Source organism: Macrobrachium rosenbergii, chromosome 36, assembly GCF_040412425.1.
Source record: "Macrobrachium rosenbergii isolate ZJJX-2024 chromosome 36, ASM4041242v1, whole genome shotgun sequence".
NCBI lineage: Eukaryota > Metazoa > Arthropoda > Malacostraca > Decapoda > Palaemonidae > Macrobrachium > Macrobrachium rosenbergii.
This window is the reverse complement of record NC_089776.1, coordinates 4,718,184-4,733,273: the sequence shown is the minus strand read 5'-3', so window position 1 is coordinate 4,733,273 and position 15,090 is coordinate 4,718,184. Positions and strand designations below refer to the sequence as shown.

The following is a 15,090-nucleotide window of genomic DNA, read 5'->3' as shown; positions in this document are numbered from 1 at the left end:
CAAAGCTAGGTTTTGTCAGAAAAGTATATTGGTTAAATCGAAGCATTTTCCCTTGTGGATTTTGTGTAAACCATGCAATTCTTGTTTTAGTTTCTTTAACTGCGGAGTGGAGAGGTCCCTGCAGGCACGGTCAATAATTAGATGTTTTCATCTACCGGAATGTTGGTAAATAAGGATTCGACATCCAGAGAGGCGATAGTTCCAACTCTGGGGAAGCCCTTGATCTTTTCTAGGAATTCAGTTGATGAACGGAGGCTGTGGTGGTCGAGCACATAAGGCGTTTAACCAAACCATAAGTAGGTGGGATGTTTGGCCGATGATAGGACGCAAAGGGTTCCTGGGTTTATGGGTCTTAACATTCCCATACATGTACACTAAACCGTGGTCTCTGGTGATGGGCAGAAGGAATGTGGCATTTAGTAGCTGCACTGATGGTTTCAATTATCTTATTTGCCTCTCTCTTGGTGTCATCTACAGATAATGACGTCATGTGCCAGCCCCGCCACTCAGCAAGGCTGCAGCTGCAAGAACATCAGCCTTAGGCTTGTGAGGAAATCTCGCCAGCCAATCAACTGTGCGCATCCCTCTTCAGCCAATCAGCGGTCAGCATCCATTCGACCCCCTACTGACCATCTCATATATAAAGAGCAGGACTCACTACGAATGACAGTCACCTCCCTTCTTTCAGCGTGATCATGCTCAGCGGAGCCTGATAACGTGGCCTAGAAGCAAGACCAACAAAGATTTTCTACAGAAGGACAACTCTATTGAGGATGGACACCAGATTTCAGTAACCATTGGCGTTACTCTGTAAATGACACAGTGTATTCGTGAAAAATAAGATTACACTCTAAATTGCAACTGCTTTCTCCTCCAAGAATGACAAACATTGGCGAGTTACTGGCAGAATGCAGTAACCCTGAAGAATCAGTTATTAGAAAGAGAGAAAACTTTATATAAATTGAATGCAGCTATAACATTCAACACTACATGTTTGAAAGAGGGTCTACAACGTCAATAAGTTCGGATAAACGATAATCTAATCATTATTGTCATTTGAGGCATAATCCCATTTCATTTCTGTTTGTTGGGCAATGTCTTTAGTGTCTTCTTTAAATAATCTCGGAGCAGAATTTTCATTCTCGAAAGTATCGCTCCAAAATCTTATGCTGAACTGAAAACCTTCATCCTAGTTCCTCGAAGGCTGAGGCTCGAACATTTATTCCTATCTTCATTCCATTTCATGCATCCTGTATCCACCTATTTAAAATTCTTAAGATCACATTTTTATCAGGAACCACTCAGAATCAGCATCCTTGGTCTCAGTCTCCGCATGATTAACGCCAGACTTAGGAAATCTTATTTAATTAATGTCTGTTCTAATCGTAAAGATGCAATCCCTTGTACTGTGATTTGCTGCACATTTGCCGAAGCATGATCATCCTCTCTCTCTTAAGCAGGACATTTCGTTACTATGTGACCACACCTTTAACAATAAAAACACATGGTGTTGTGGTATCTGTCTCTTTCATTTTATCAAGATTTTTATAAATTAAGTCTCTGACTGTGGCATAGCCATTGTACCGTAGCCTTCCATTGCCTTAATTTGAGTTCCCTTGCCTGATGGTACAATCAGGCATTTTCCCTCTTTTTCGTTCACTTTCCTGTTTTTTTCGAAAAGCTTGTAGGACAGGCTGACGAGAAAGCAAAAGTTGCTTGGTGGATTATGAGGAAAGTGCCTTCATCTTTACCTAATCTTTTCCTTTTGAGTGTTTTATTTCTAAATACATCCTGACTGTACTCCCTCCGTTGTTGTAGCAAACCTGGCGGATTTCTTTCGCCTTACAAGGTGTGCCGGCGCGGCCCCAACTTGTCGACCAGTTGCTTCCGGCTCTTTTTCCAGTGATGTATGTTGACGTTTCTTAATTCTCTCAACATAATTTTTGTAGATAATGTCAATACTGTTGTTGTTGATGATATTGTTGTTTATTGTTCTGTTGATTTTTACAATGTTACTGTTGTTATGAGACTATTTACTAGTTTTGATACTGATTTTGTGTTGTTAATTTTAATTCTTTAGGGAGACATTGAGCTGCACCTTGGGTCTGTTACACATTACAGTAAGAAAAATTGCAAAGTACTTTACTCAGTCTTCGGGAATTAAGGTCAAATTTTCTTGATCTCCAGAGTACCCGCAACTACAATTTGATGTTTTTACCTAAGACTCTTGTAATTAGTAACAAGTCAACTGTTGAGTTTTTAATCCCGGGGTTTGTTGTCCTGACTTTATTTATCATCATAACATCCCACTTGAGCAAGGTATGGCTGCATACACTAAATCCAGACAACCTATTTATCGTCAGAAAAATTTAGAGCGTAGTTGCCATGAAGTTCTTTGTTTTAAAATTTTCAGTAAGCTCTACAATGTTTATGTATTTTCTCTTTACCGCGATCCAAATATCGATTATTCTAATTATGACTGTCTTTTGGAAAGGATTACTATGGCTCAGTCACAGGATTCAAAAGCTTCATTCGTTGTTCGTGGATACTATAATGCAAAGCACAATGAGTGGCTAAATACAAATTCCACTGATCAACATGGCTGGTCTGCTCTTGAGTTCTCTGTATCCTCCGATCTTGCCCACGTTTCGGGTAATGGATTAGAGGTGATATTCACAGATGTTCCAGCTATTGTCAAGCCCAAAGTCTGTTAATACATAGGTACTTCTGATCATTGCGCCATTGAGATGGACATATCTGTCAATCAGTATTTTCCTAATTTCACCACTGGAAAAATGGTCTGGCTGAAGTTCAGGGCCAATTGGGATCATATTATTGAAGCTTGTCAGGCACTCAATATTTCAGTTGTTATATTCGATCCCGATCCCAAGAAGTTAAATGAAATGCTGATGGCTATTTTGATAAGGTATGTCCATAGAAAGGTCATCAAATTTAGGACAAATGAGCAGCCATAGTTTGGTGACACATGTAAAAGAGCCTACCATTACAAAGAGGCCAAATTCAACCCATGAAGACAAAATTGTTCAAATGAAAATTACACCGTTTTTGTCGAGCCTCGCCGTGCTGTGAATAGAACTTACCATACAACCGAGAGCAATTACAAAAATTCCTTACATATTAAAAGTGAAGGACCATATTGGCATCATCTGTCTTCGGGTCAGGCTCGTCTTCCATTCCACCACTACTAACAGATGATGGTAGATTGGTTACTGGCTTCAGGAAAAAGGCTGAACTGCTTCACCGAGCTTTTGAAGCTAAGCAATCAGCTGTGGATGTTCCTCTCCCTGATACTTGTCATCCTGAAACTATTCATACAAAATTTGCATTTCACTCTAGGGATGTTAAGAAAATTCTGGATAACCTTGATAGCTGGGGTGAAGATCCAAATGCTTTCTTCCCGTTGTTTTTTAGAAAAAAAATTCTAGTGCATTGTCTCCCAAGGTTAGTAGATTCTATAGATTTTTATGTCAACATGGTATCTTTGCAGATGAGCAGAAGCTTATCAATACAGTGCCTGTTCCAAAGAGTGGCATATCTGCAGACTGCAGTAATTACAGGCCAATCAGTATTCTCCCTGTGCTCTCCAAAATTGCTGAAAAACTTATTTTTAAGCCACTGTATAAGTATGTGGAATCTAAAGGATTGTTATCTGATAGTCAGTATGTATACAGGAAGTAGTTAGGTACCTGCGATGCTCTTTTACACTTGACATGCCATTTTCAAGGGAACCTTAATAAGAGTTTTGAGTGCAGAGTTAATTCAAATAGATTTTAGTGCTGCTTTCGATTTAGTAAATCACAAGGCACTTATTTCTAAACCTCAGAAACTTGGAGTGGATGGACATTTTTAGGATTACTTCAAGATTTCCATACAGATAGGCAGCAGTGGGTTGCTGTGGATGGGATTTCTAGTGAACCAAGACCTATTGTGTCTGGAGTTCAACAGGGCAGTGTTCTTGGTCCACAGTTATTTTTGGTGTACACAAGTGATATGGTTGTTGGACTGGAAAACAAGATTGTTCAGTATGCCGATGATGCAACACTTGTGGGTGTAGTTAAGTCTCCACTTATGAGAAAAGAAGCTGCCCTCATCCTCAGTCTGATGTGGTTGTCTGCTTCTGCCAGAGATTTATCTTTTTAGATAGAGTGGTTCGTGATGCTACTATTTCGTTAATAGTAGCAGTCATGACTTGGACTAATGACGGATGGTCTCTTGTTTGTCACTTTTTCATAAGTTGTATTTCAACAGAGATCTTGCACATTCACAGTTAATCCCTGATCCCCTTTGTCTCCCGCGAGCAACCAGATTCGCTGAACAGTAGCACCATTATGCAGTAAATGTGCCTCGCTGTCGAATTTCTCAGTTCCAGAGGTCCTTTATTCCTCACACTATTGGACTGTGGAACAGCCTCCCAGAGGATGTCGGCAATTGGAACTTCAGAAGTTCAAGCGTAGATGCAGTGCATTACTAACCTAATATTCATAGCAGCTGATTTATCAAAAATAACTTAAATTGAAATCTTATTTTCAATGCTTTTGACATCCTGAAAATGTTCATTTCTTGCAATCAGGTTGGTTAATTAGATCTTCCTTTGACTCTTCACTCGATATATTCACATGTAATTTTGGTGTAAGCTTCTTTACATTTTTCATAGTTCAAAATGCCTACCTATTTTTGTCTTTGTATATCGGCTGTTAGCAACTTGACATGCTCCCAGAGCCTCAAACAAATTTTCATTTTTTCTGAACGCCACTCAGCTCATTATCTGCAGGCTCAACAATCAGAAGATTCTTCTTAGAACTTTTTTCGGCACTTTCATATGAAGAATACCTCTCCTATCCCGTCAATAACCTAATCTTTCACTTCATCCACATTTACAGAAATATGTCAGTCCTAATTTATCTCTCAAAGTTCTCAGCACACATTTCAAATGATCTCCCAGCACTTTCTCATCATTAACACACGCAGATTGCAGATCTAAATTCCTTTTTCCTGTAGGTTTTCATTTTTCACTCCATCAAGACCTGCAAATTTCTTGTCTGAACATGTACTGTACAGTACAACAAAAGTACATCCCACTCGGGCACTATCCTTCCCTCCAGCCTGCATGGCACGAGTAGCAAATGCTCATCGTGGGATGGAATTTAGAATCGTATGTACAGTATCAAGTTAGCCTTAATCATCAAGAAATTAGTGAATTATTTCCAAACAACCACAGTTTTCAAGCGCTGGGTGGAGGAGAGAAAAGCAGACACGTCCGACAACTGCCATTACTCTCTACCAACGTCCGTCCAGCACGAACCCTTTTTATCAGGGACCTCATAGTAATCTTCATAGTTACTTGAGAAGATAATGTAGCAATAAAAGACCTGAATGACAAAGAAAATAACATACGCTGAACTACGTATCCCCCACTGCTTTGAGTTCCTCCTACAACGCTTACGAATTTCTCAGGATACAAAGAAGATAAGCTTTCCAAAAATTCCCAAGTTCCTATTTTTCATGAAATCATTTGATTAAATATGGTACAACTTGACTCGTACAACAATATGGTCCCCACCAAAGCTAATTTTTCTCTCATTTAATCGAAATTCTTGTAGGTCCAAGACTTGAAACTTTTCTTTTCTTCTTTAGTAGGAGTTACAGCATTGCCTGTCTCACTTAAATAACACATCAAGCACCATTACCATTCAGGTAAGAGAGATGAAAACGGTCACAAACACGTACTCTTAATGACCTAAATTTGATCTTAGATAAAGAAAGAAAAAAATCAGTGATTTTCCGGGCTCTCTTGAAGGCGGCTATTTGCTCTTCACACAGTCTGATAAGACACTGTTAAAAAATGAAATTTTGCACTAAGATGAGGTGACTTCAAGTGCATGTCTAGGTCCCAACGAGAGAGGAAATTCACACCAATCATATAATAACCTTTTCCTCTGGGGAATGGAAATAATGAAACTTTATTCGACATTAAATAAACTTATACAAACACTGAAAGGGATACAGAACTTTGGAAGGTCTTATTTCGTGATGAATACATGTTTCTTATTACATATTATTCCTTCCCGATAGCATTCATTTAAGTTAATTCTCTTGACTGCTTGTCTTTAGTATGTTTGTAACGTTTTCAGTGGAATTATTTCACTTAGAAAATTGGCTGCCGAACTCACATATTAGCATTCACAGTCACTTTAATGTAAAAGGCAAAATTCGCCTAATTAAAAATGACAGTAATCCCATCTCAACTTTGCCTTCAGGGGGAACAGTGGACTGGGGACCTTCAGTTACACCACCAGCTGATGGAAAGAGCTCGCAGTCTCATTGCTGGCATACTTTCTGCAGCAGGGGAAGAAGCACAAAACACTCTAGAGCAAATACACAGAAAAAACAATGTGATATTCCCCAAAGAGGTAGGATGCTTCCCATGACAAACAAACAAACAAAATAAAAATAAATAAATAAATAAATAAATAAACAAATACATAAATAAATAAATAAATAAAGAGTCACTTGTTTATTACTTTTCCATATGATGTGCCCTTACCTGAAAAGGAAAATTAAAACCTTACTATGTATATGATCAGAGGACAATTTTTCAACAGCGATACATAGTTAAGCTAAAGATATTTTCTTTCCTTTTTTAATAATGAAAATTGTATGCACTCAGTCATAAGACGTGGTCTTTACTGGGAAGATGTATTCCGAATAAAATTCAGAATTTAATGTAAATATTAACGTTTTTAATTTTCATTATTTTTTTACCTTTCGAGGTCATTATGTTTTACATAACTTGCTTTATTACTGAAAATTTTTTTTTATGTCGCATAGAATATCCCCCAGGCGGCCCTACCAGACAAAACAAAGATGGCCCCGCGCTTAATGTTCTTTTAATTATTTGAATCCTTTCTAAATCCCATTAGACATTTGAAATAAACACCTGTTTTAGCAATTGTATTTTTTATAGCTCTACTTTTAATGTAACGACAAACCTTTGCAAAGACAGACTCCAAAACTTGCATCTTCTACTTCTCTGTCTTTGTTTGAGCTTGTACTGTAGACCACTCAGCCACGGTACGAGCCGAAAAACGCTACTCAAAAACATTAATCTTCTTTTTTTATTAACTAACTGTTATAAGTGTTACTTAAAGTATCCATATCTTTTGAATTTATGTTTCAGTAACTTTAGAGTTGCATATGACTTCTGTAAAGCTAAATCAATATGACAAATACTGACTCACGTTGTTTATTGTATTTTACTCTTATTTTTCATTTTTCGTCCACTTTGTCACTTTTAATATTCATTCATTGCCAATGGCTATAAAATGATTACACTGCCTGGATGTCCAACGAAAGTCAGGTAAAAGGAAAAAATTCCACCACAAATGTTCGTCTCTATCGACGAAATTTAGGTCCAACTCAAGATAGGAAATCAAGGGTCAGCACTATGTAACTGGAAATACTTTAACTTGTAAGATATTAGCATGAAGAAGATACTAACATTTTATGACAACTTGACTCCTTGATCCTTAAGGTTGTTGCAACGTGGAACTCATGTCGCAACCGCAATGCCGGCAGATCTATTGGGCTTTGAACAGATGTTTTTTCTGTATATTCGAAATAGATACACCATCATTCCGAAAGCATTGACAGAATTGCTCGCTTTCTATTCCTTCTACCGTGTGCACGCATTCTTACATGCTGTCTCGCGTACTATTTTCATGCAAGGAGGCATTCGAAGGACGGCGCGAATGAGAGCCTCGTGCACACCGAGCTTACAGTAACACTTGAGAGATCAGCGCATAGGTTGAAATGGAAACTTCAGCTTTAAGTTGAAAATAAAATCCCCAGATCGGGCTAAAGAAGAAGAGTAAGATGTTTGAAAATAATTACTATGTAAGCCGTGATAAGACAGACACAAATCGCGATAGGGGTAAGGACATAATTAACATTTCCTCCAGTTTAAACAGAACCAGCAGGCAGTGGGTCGTCATTCTGACGCTGCACTGATGGACAGCGTCAGAGGTTTCGTTGCTGACGTCATGTCAGCAGCCATAGAGACACATGGCAGAGGTCATCGTAAACACAATGACAATAAACTGGTGCTGATTTTCGAGGTAGGACTTGAATATTACCTTACTCTCTTTTATGACCATCTTTCACCTTGCTGTTCTTTATATGTGACCTGTCAAAAAAGCAGCTGCTAAACAAAATCTCCCTCCCTCCAGATCATTTTCTATCGATAAATCTCGTTTAACGTTCATAAAACCCGTTACATACACCTTCAGGACGCATATGTATCGAGTATCTTCCTATGATTCGAAAATGCAGACAGTATATATATATATATATATATATATATATATATATATATATATATATATATATATATATATATATACATATATATAAAATATATATATATATATATATATATATATATATATATATATATATATATATATATATATATATATATATATATATATATATATACATATATATAAAGATATATATATATATATATATATATATTATATATATATATATATATATATATATACTGTGTATATACAATATATTTTCTGGGGGTCCTTGGTGTGGATGGAAATTGGAACAGTTCATTGTTATGGACTGCCTTCGTACCAAGGAGGGTCCAAATTTGTGAACAAAAGGAAAACTACTGGAACTCACCTTAGAATCTTCCTTGATTCACGTAAATGATGAAGGTCGCCATTTGGCATTAGAAATCTTTTACAACAAAAGGGGTTTATTTACAGAGAATGGGGCAAATATGTGAGACCAAAAATGTAACAATTCCAGGACAGTGGCAATTGGTTAATCAAGATGATTTCTGTGTGGGCAACGGATTCTTGTGATCAGGCTGTGACCAGGAATGGTTGCGAACTTTGGATGGCAGTCATTAATGGGTCCTGGCATAGATTTGCAACTGGGCAGGGTATGGAACCTCCTGGAATTCCGGAGTTAGTACAAACACGGGGGTCGGGGGGGCGACAAAGGAAATCTCCCTTGCTGTTAACTAAGCACACTGAATCTACGCACTAGGGAGGAATTGATCACTTGAGTTACTTAAATTAATTTGCCCTTAATTTACACTATGGAGGGAGTATATGAATACTTATCACTGAATCACATTAGGTTGATTTCAAAGCAAGTCATGGGGCAATTCATGGGCTGCTCGAAGTAGGGTGACTTAACAAAGGGACCGCTTTTTAGGAGGAAGAAAATTGAGGTTTGGAGGAATGGAAAAACCAAGGACTTTCACAGGGAGGAAAAGGGCTGGCTTACTGACTAATTGCGGTTGACGTACCTGGGTCTGTAGATGCTTGCACTGAACATGTGAGACTTGGCCGGTTACCAAAGTTAGTTTTCACCAGCAAAAAGGAAGGAGAGACCGCACATGTGTCTCGGCTGGTTGGTATGCGCGGAGTGCGGCCGGAAACCCAGTGTGTGCCTCCCACAGTTGTTTGCTTCGAAGTCTAGGCCTGCGTCGATCTGCAAAGAGTCATACAGCCAGCAAAGGAGTGGAGAAAAAGTGGATCTTAAGATTAAGTACTTAGAGGTTGAGTTCCTATCTATCTCACAGCCTGGATGCGCCTCCCATTCCCCTAGCGGATGGCCGCTCCTATATCGCATCGGGGGGGGGGGGGGTGAGGCGGGTTTTTCTATTGTTTGGCAGGCCCAAGCATTTCCTGAAGGCTAGAATGGAATGCATCCTGGGTTCAATATGAGTGGAAAACATCTTGGTTCCGCCATATTGGCTTGACTATAAGTTAGCTGAGATGATGGATTTTCATTAGGAATCAATTAGATGGCAATTAACTAGGAGGGAGGAATATAAATCTTTGAATATATATATATATATATATATATATATATATATATATATATATATATATATATATATATATATATATATATATATATATATATATATATATACTGTCTGCATTTTCGAATCATAGTGAGAGAGAGAGAGAGAGAGAGAGAGAGAGAGAGAGAGAGAGAGAGAGAGAGATATCTGCTCATATACTCACATGCATGTGTGTGTGTATATATATCTATATGCATTCATACATAAATACATATATATATCACACATTACCACAGATGAAAAATAAGAGACGGGGTGTAGGTCCTGACCGGTTTCGACTTTATTTCTAAGCCATTGACTAAGGACTGATACAGAGTATAAGAAGTCACAAATATATATACTACAGGAACAGTACTGACGAACATACACAACCGTTAGAGACTACATATCCACCCATCGGTCAGTGTCGAGGTAGGGGTGGCCTTCAAAACTCATTTGGCTAAAAATCACAATATACTCTCAGGGGACAATACTGATAGACATACCGACCATGGGCGACCTCAGATCCACGCCTGACAGGTGTCAGGGAGGCGGAGTTTGGAAACTCATTAGCACTACTGCCCCTGTACTGTGTTTACAAATCTGATAATCCTATTTTCATACATCTCAACTGCCTGACTTAAAATTTAAACAATTTACAAATTTTCTTTTGATATTAAAGGATCAAGTTTATTCATCCCTTGACTGATATTCATATTATGATTGTAACTTTCTTTTATAAAACTAGATTCAATGATATTCCTTTACAGTGCATTATTAGAATTTACAATCCTTTTTGCCCCTTCCCAGTTGATAGCATGATTGTTCTCACTAACATGTACAAAAATGCCACTGTTCCCTTGTGCATATCTCACATTTCTTACGCTGTTCAATTCTTTTTTCCAGTGCTTTCCCCGTTTAGCCAATATAAAAGTTGTCACAAAACTTAAATGGAATTTTATATACACACCCTTTAATATTGTCAGGGGAGTTCTTGATAAGTACATTTTTTCATTGTTTTATTGTTCTTAAATGCGACATTAACACTAAAATCCTTAAGATGGGGGATATCTTTCATATTATTATTATAAGGCAGTACAAGCAAATTTTTTGTGTTGTAAGGTTCTTTTTGGTTTTGATACATAGTTTTTTGCCGCTTCAGGATATTTCAATTCCTTGCCTGCATTCCTAATCTTATCTATTTCCTCGTCAATATATTCAGGGCTACATACCCATAATACTCTTAAAAACATAGATGAAAACACTGATTTTTTAACCTTATTGCTTTGTCCGGAATAGAAATGCACATAGAAATATTAGTGGGTTTTCTTCATATGTGCATTTCTATTCCGGACAACTTTTATATTGGCCAGACAGGGAAAGCACTGGAAAAAAGAACTGAACAGCATAAGAAATGTGTGAGATATGCACAAGGGAACAGTGGCATTTTTGTACATGTTAGTGAGAACAATCATGCTATCAACTGGGAAGGGGCAAAAAGGATTGTAAATTCTAATAATGCACTGGAAAGGAATCTCATTGAATCTAGCTTTATAAAAGAAAGTTACAACCATAATATGAATATCAGAATGGATGTATAAACTTGATCCTTTAAAATCAAAAGAAATTTGTAAATTGTTTAAATTTTAAGGCAGGCAGTAGAGATGTATGAAAATAGGATTATCAGATTTGTAAACACAGTACAGGAGCAGTAGTGCTAATGAGTTTCCAAACTCCGCCTCCCTGACACCTGTCAGATGTGGATCTGAGGTCGCCTATGGTCGGTATGTTTATCAGTATTGTCCTCAGAGAATATATTGTGATTTTTAGCCAAATGAGTTTTGAAGGCCACTCCTACCTCGACACTGGCTGGTGGGTGGATATGTAGTCTCTAACGGCTGCGTATGTTCGTCAGTACTGTTCCTGTAGTATATATATTTGTGACTTCTTATACTCTGTATCAGTCCTTCGTCAATGCCTTGGAAATAAAAGTCGAAACCGGTCAGGACCTACACCCCGTCTCTTATTTTTCACCTGTGGTAATGTGTGATAAATGAATCACATACAAAAGTGATAATAATCATGTATATATATATATATATATATATATATATATATATATATATATATATATATATATATATTTTAATATATATATTTTAACAAATGTTGTTTAATATCCAGTTCACATTAACGTGGGAATATCACCGAAGGGGAATTATAAGTGATAAATGTTTTGGTACCTAAGTGACAGTTCAGGGGTCTAGAACGTTGACTTGGAAGTCGTTCACGGGTACTGTCGGGTGTTCGAGTCACTTAGGTGCCAAATCACTTACCGTTTATAATTTCCCTTCGGTGATATTCCCGAAGCAGTGTGAATTGGATATTAAACAACATTAGTATACAAAATGTTACGATGGTGTGATAGAAAAAAAAATACATATATACACACACACACATATATATATATATATATATATATATACATATAAAACTTGATGGTTTAGATTCCAGAATCTTTCATTTACAAAGTACAAGCATAAGCATTTGAAACTAGATGGTTTAGATTCCAGTCTTTCATTTACAAAGTACAAGATAAGCATTTGAGGGCATACAGTCTTCCTCATCAGGTACAGACACACACACACACACACACACACACACACACACACACACACACACACATATATATATATATATATATATATATATATATATATATCACACATTACCACAGGTGAAAAATAAGAAACGGGGTGTAGGTCCTGACCGGTTTCGACTTTATTTCCAAGCCATTGACGAAGGACTGATACAGAGTATGAGAAGTCACAAATATATATACTACAAGAACAGTACTGACGAACATACACAACCGTTAGAGACTACATATCCCCACTCAGGCCGGTGTCGAGGTAGGAGTGGCCTTTAAAACTCATTTGGCTATAAATCACAATATACTCTCAGGGGACATTGCTGATAAACAGACCATACGCCACCTCAGATCCACACCTGACAGGTGTCACGGAGGCGGAGATTGGAAACTCATTAACATTACTGCCCTCGTACTGTGTTTACAAATATGATAATCCTATTTCCATACATCTCTACTGCCTACCTTAAAGTTTAAACAATTTATAAATTTCTTTTGATATTAAAGGATCAAGTTTATACATCCCTTGACTGATATTCATATTATTTTTGTAACTTTCTTTTATAAAGCTAGATTCAATGATGTTCCTTTCCAGTGCAAAAGTACAAAAGTGATAATAATCATATATATATATATATATATATATATATATATATATATATATATATATATATATATATATATATATATATATATAAGAGAAGGCATCGCGCCGATCGCGGTCTCTTTCGAGCACACGTGTGTGTGTGTCATCCATCAGAGGGACCAAGACAAAATCAAGAGCATCCCGTTTTCTCTCTCACAAGGAACCCAACTTCTACCATACAATATTTCTGTCTGTTTCTCCCTAACCATTGATGTCTCGATTTATGTACAATCACCACTACTTGCATTGCCATGCAAGCATTCTAATCATGAACTCATAATGTTCCACCGAATCTTCTGTGTCAAACTGTATGTATGTTTCTGTTTGTGAAGACGCCAAACGTCTCGCCATTTCACATATATTATGCTACTGCATTGTATTCATTTATCTGTCTCGAATCTCATGCAACTGGCCATATGTGGAATTTCCTGGCCTTTCCATTGATATGTTTATCACTACGTTTATTATGTCTCTCACAATCACCATCTGTTTGTCTGTCGACAAACACAGATGTCTGAAACATTACCTGTTTTGCCTTGTCTGTGTGTAGATACTACTTTGCGGCTCGCACCAGCCAATAACAACTTAGAGGATTCTGTACACTGATTCAGTAAGGAACCACCAATAAACCAGACAACACCCAGCCAGTATGTCACTCAATCCGATCCTTACACATATATATATATATATATATATATATATATATATATATATATATATATATATATATATATATATATATATATATATATATATATATATGTGTGTGTGTGTGTGTGTGTCCAAGCACCTGTTGTTTCTTTTCCTAATCCCTGAGATGACCTATTCGATATATAAACGAGTGTAGCTGTTATCTCCTAGTGCATTGGTACTGTTGCCGTCGTGTATTTGGGTACACTTGGCGGTGAGCTAAGGATAAGGAAACAGCTGGTAACTCCACGAAGCTGTTGACAACGTTGCCTGTGAAATAAAAGACGCTCAACAACTGAAGCAAGTTTGCATGATGGGAGTAATGTTAATTGAGTAACTTTTTTGTGTGTATAGCGCATACTGCATTAAAGTTTGAAACACCATATTCTTATGGTTAAAGTAAAAACCTTTATCGTGACGTGGCTATAATTTTCCTCTCTCTCTCTCTCTCTCTCTCTCTCTCTCTCTCTCTCTCTCTCTCTCTCTTTCCTCCCTTTGCTCGGATGACCCCTTTCGTTAAGTCATTCCTTTGGTAGGCAGTTCTTGTTACCATCTACTCTCTTTCTTCCCCAAAATGATGTTGGTGTCTTTTGGGAACAATGTCAAATCGACGGAATAAATCCATGCGGTGATAACATAATACATTGTTGAGAAATACCATTTCTGATGCTAATTAATCTAGCACTCTATCTTTTCCTACCTTATTTACGTCAGCAAATATATAACTGGTGTTATGTGTATATTCCCTTTTGTCAGTGGTTTGGAGGTTAATCTGTAAATCTTGAGCAGCCATTTATTATTTGTGACTTTTACATCGCTTAGCATTACTGCCATTACATATTCATGTGCGGACGACAGTTCCACATCCATTACTCTGTACATTTTCTTGATTGTAGTTAACATATAATTAATAAAGAAAACAAAAGGTAATTTGTTCAGTGTTCATTTAACTGTTCAAGGGAACTTGTCTTCAATGCCTGCATTTTCTTAAAAAGTTTAGAGACACGTACTTACTGTTACAGTCTTTCTTCACACACTATTGTTTTAAACACTTTTCTTCAATTCCGACGATGAAGATTAATTAAAACTTATCATACCTCTTAAATTGTTTAGTGTATAGTATTTTTTCATAAGAATTTTCTTACTCGAATGTTGCACAACAGCTCATTCGTTTAGGCATTTACCATGTACAGTAAAGGTAACAAGGTCATG

At 37.1% G+C, this 15,090-nt stretch overlaps 1 protein-coding gene and 1 long non-coding RNA gene across 11 annotated transcripts in view; one reads left to right on the top strand and one right to left on the bottom strand.

The window, feature by feature from the left end:
• LOC136856557 (uncharacterized) overlaps window positions 1–9,534 on the bottom strand; it is a 55,446-nt gene extending 45,912 nt beyond the window's left edge. The window contains exon 1 of the long non-coding RNA XR_010858403.1: window positions 9,350–9,534. This is a non-coding gene — a long non-coding RNA (uncharacterized lncRNA). The remainder of the gene's footprint in view (window positions 1–9,349) is intronic.
• Window positions 1–15,090, top strand: part of LOC136856556 (uncharacterized) — a 430,695-nt gene that overhangs the window by 311,008 nt on the left and 104,597 nt on the right. For 6 of the 10 annotated variants that reach the window (XM_067134396.1, XM_067134403.1, XM_067134398.1 and 3 more), the window contains 2 exons: window positions 6,279–6,431; window positions 7,980–8,135. The exons of 3 other annotated variants lie outside the window; for them this stretch is intronic. In XM_067134396.1, the coding sequence (XP_066990497.1) occupies window positions 6,279–6,431; window positions 7,980–8,135 (309 nt within the window). The remainder of the gene's footprint in view (window positions 1–6,278; window positions 6,432–7,979; window positions 8,136–15,090) is intronic. One more of the 10 variants, XM_067134402.1, reaches the window with a different exon arrangement.